Source organism: Mastomys coucha, unplaced genomic scaffold (assembly GCF_008632895.1).
Source record: "Mastomys coucha isolate ucsf_1 unplaced genomic scaffold, UCSF_Mcou_1 pScaffold5, whole genome shotgun sequence".
Classification (NCBI taxonomy): Eukaryota; Metazoa; Chordata; class Mammalia; order Rodentia; family Muridae; genus Mastomys; species Mastomys coucha.
This window is the reverse complement of record NW_022196911.1, coordinates 12,953,302-12,955,752: the sequence shown is the minus strand read 5'-3', so window position 1 is coordinate 12,955,752 and position 2,451 is coordinate 12,953,302. Positions and strand designations below refer to the sequence as shown.

The 2,451-nt window shown below is 44.8% G+C and overlaps 1 protein-coding gene across 1 annotated transcript in view; it reads left to right on the top strand.

Annotated features, from left to right (window-relative positions):
• The window catches only part of LOC116078801, a 54,733-nt gene that overhangs the window by 21,596 nt on the left and 30,686 nt on the right, over nucleotides 1–2,451 (top strand). Inside the window, exon 4 of the mRNA XM_031354117.1 lies at nucleotides 672–772. Within this exon, the coding sequence (XP_031209977.1) occupies nucleotides 672–772 (101 nt within the window). The remainder of the gene's footprint in view (nucleotides 1–671; nucleotides 773–2,451) is intronic.

The window sequence follows — 2,451 nt, the reverse complement described above, 5'->3', positions numbered from 1 at the left end:
CCAAGTGCTGGGATTAAAGGCGTGCGCCACCACCGCCCGGCTTGAGGCATCTTTTTTATTGCATCTCAATTGGACCCAAGAACTCTCAATTGAACCCAGGTCCATAAGCATGTTGGACAAGTATTCTAAAACTTACATCCTCAGCTCTTTATTTGAAACAAAACTCAAACAAAAGCAACAGCATCAACAATAACCATTTTGAGGCAGTCTTATTAGTTTGCCCAGACTGACCTCTGCTACCAGCCCCTGCTCTATGATGTCAAGCATTTGGAAAAACAAGATCTCCATATGTAATGTAGCAAGCTCCTCTCCAACTCCTGTCCTTTCTGTTGACAGTTCCTTCTAAGCTTCCTGGGTACCAGGGCTTCAGGTGTAGGATGCCACACCTAGCTCTCCATAAATATAAGTATCTAATATCATTTAGATATACCAATTAGCTAAATGAATGCTAAAATTCAAAACTAAATTTGAAACTAGTCTTTGCATAGATGAAAAGCTTGTAAATTTCCAGTTTTATGCCCAAGGGAGCAGTCTGCTCAAACCCTGAGCTGGATTTCTAACCGTAAGCAGCCCATCTCAACACAGATTCACAGTTTTCCTGCGTATAGGATAATGACCATTTATACAATTACAAATTTGGCTGTTGATAACCCTTTAGTCTCTCTCCCCAGTGATGAACCCCAGGCCCTGGCCGCCAGCTGCTTCCAGGAGAAGGGAGACCAGGATGCTGGTAATCCCTGATCAAGACAGTGGGGCATGCCAGGGGACACAGGTAAGAGTTCCTCCCAATGTGAAAAATGCATTTGTTGTCAATGCAAATTTTTTCTCTCCAAGGGAAAAATGTTTCATGTCTTCACACATGTCTACATTACAGTCCTTTTTGTTGTTGCTGTTGTTTAGCAGTAAAATAGCCATTTAATGAAGCAATCAGAGTGACCTGCATTTTAAAATTCTTACTACTTGGAAAATAATACTTTTACATCACCTACCTAATTTCATTTAAAGAATGCACAATAAAAACATTCTTTAGCCGGGCAGTGGTGGCACACGCTTTTAATCACAGCACTTGGGAGTCAGAGGCAGGCAGATTTCTGAGTTCAAGGCCAGCCTAGTCTACAGAGTGAGTTCCAAGACAGCCAGGGCTACACAGAGAAACCCTGTCTCGAAAAACCAAACAAAACCAAACCACCAAACCAAACCAAACCAAAACAAAACAAAATACTTTATTCCTGCCTTCCTGGTGCATCTTGGGAGAAAAAAAAACATGGAATTGAAATGACTCAGGGAAGGAGCCAGGTTAGCAGGATAAGTGTGAGTTACTTCTACATCACTATGACCAAAACATCAGACACAATGGAAAAGAATGCATATTTACTATGTCTCTCAGTCCACCGTGGTGGGGAGGCATGTAACGCATGCATGTGAGAGCATGTGGTAAGGCGGCTCCCATCATAGCCCGACAGGAAGCTGAGATCAGTTGAACCTAGGGGAAACTGCAGAGCCCCATCCCTGGGGACAATACTGCTTTCTCAAATGATCCACAGTCTCTGCAATAATGCCAGCAGCCAGGGAATGAGGGCCATGAGCGTGTATGGGGAATATGTCATAGTCAAACCACAATAGCAGCTGACTAGAAGCAAATTGGAAAGAAAATTATTCAGTTTTTTTTTTTTTAATTCTATAAAACCAGAGTACAAGCAATTCAGGAAGCCCTGTTGGGATTGGAGAAACCACTCAGTGGTTAAGAGAACTTGCTGCTTTTCCAGGAGACCACTAGTTCAGTTCCCAGCATCTATATCAGGTAGATCACAACTACCTGCAATTCCCACTCCAGGAAATCTGACACCTTCTGGCCTCCATGGGCACTTGTGCACATGCATGCGGATGGGGACACACAGACAGACAGACACACACACACACACACACACACACACACACACACACACACACGCGCGCGCATGCCTCTTGTGATCTCACAGGGACTTGTTTTTGATGAGGGAGGGCTCTGTTCTGTGGAGTGCAGGCTGCTCAGCTGAGCTGCATTCAGCTGTTTCCTTAGTGAAATGAGGCTTTGCCTCTGTCCAGAGCTCAGCTTGGCTGCAGGACATGGGGCTGGTGATCTGATCCACCACAAGCCTCCAGTCTTCACCCTACCCTGCTCTTCTGTGTGTCTCCAGCTAACTGACACCATGCTAAGGAGCCTCAGGGCTACAGTTTGGATATTAAAGACTTAAGGATCTCTGGAGTCGGTGTGGACCATGTGTGCATGTCCAGGCTGCACTGGCCAGTGGTCTTTCAATTTTACATGCTTAAGTTTTAACTTATACACTTGTGGTGATGGAGAAGCCTAGGCCTGGGGAAGGAAATCTGAGTTTGACTTTTGATCTTGCTCCCTAACAGGTGGCTTGGGTAGTGACCCCCACGCCATGTCTTCTTAGAGGTACAAAAAAA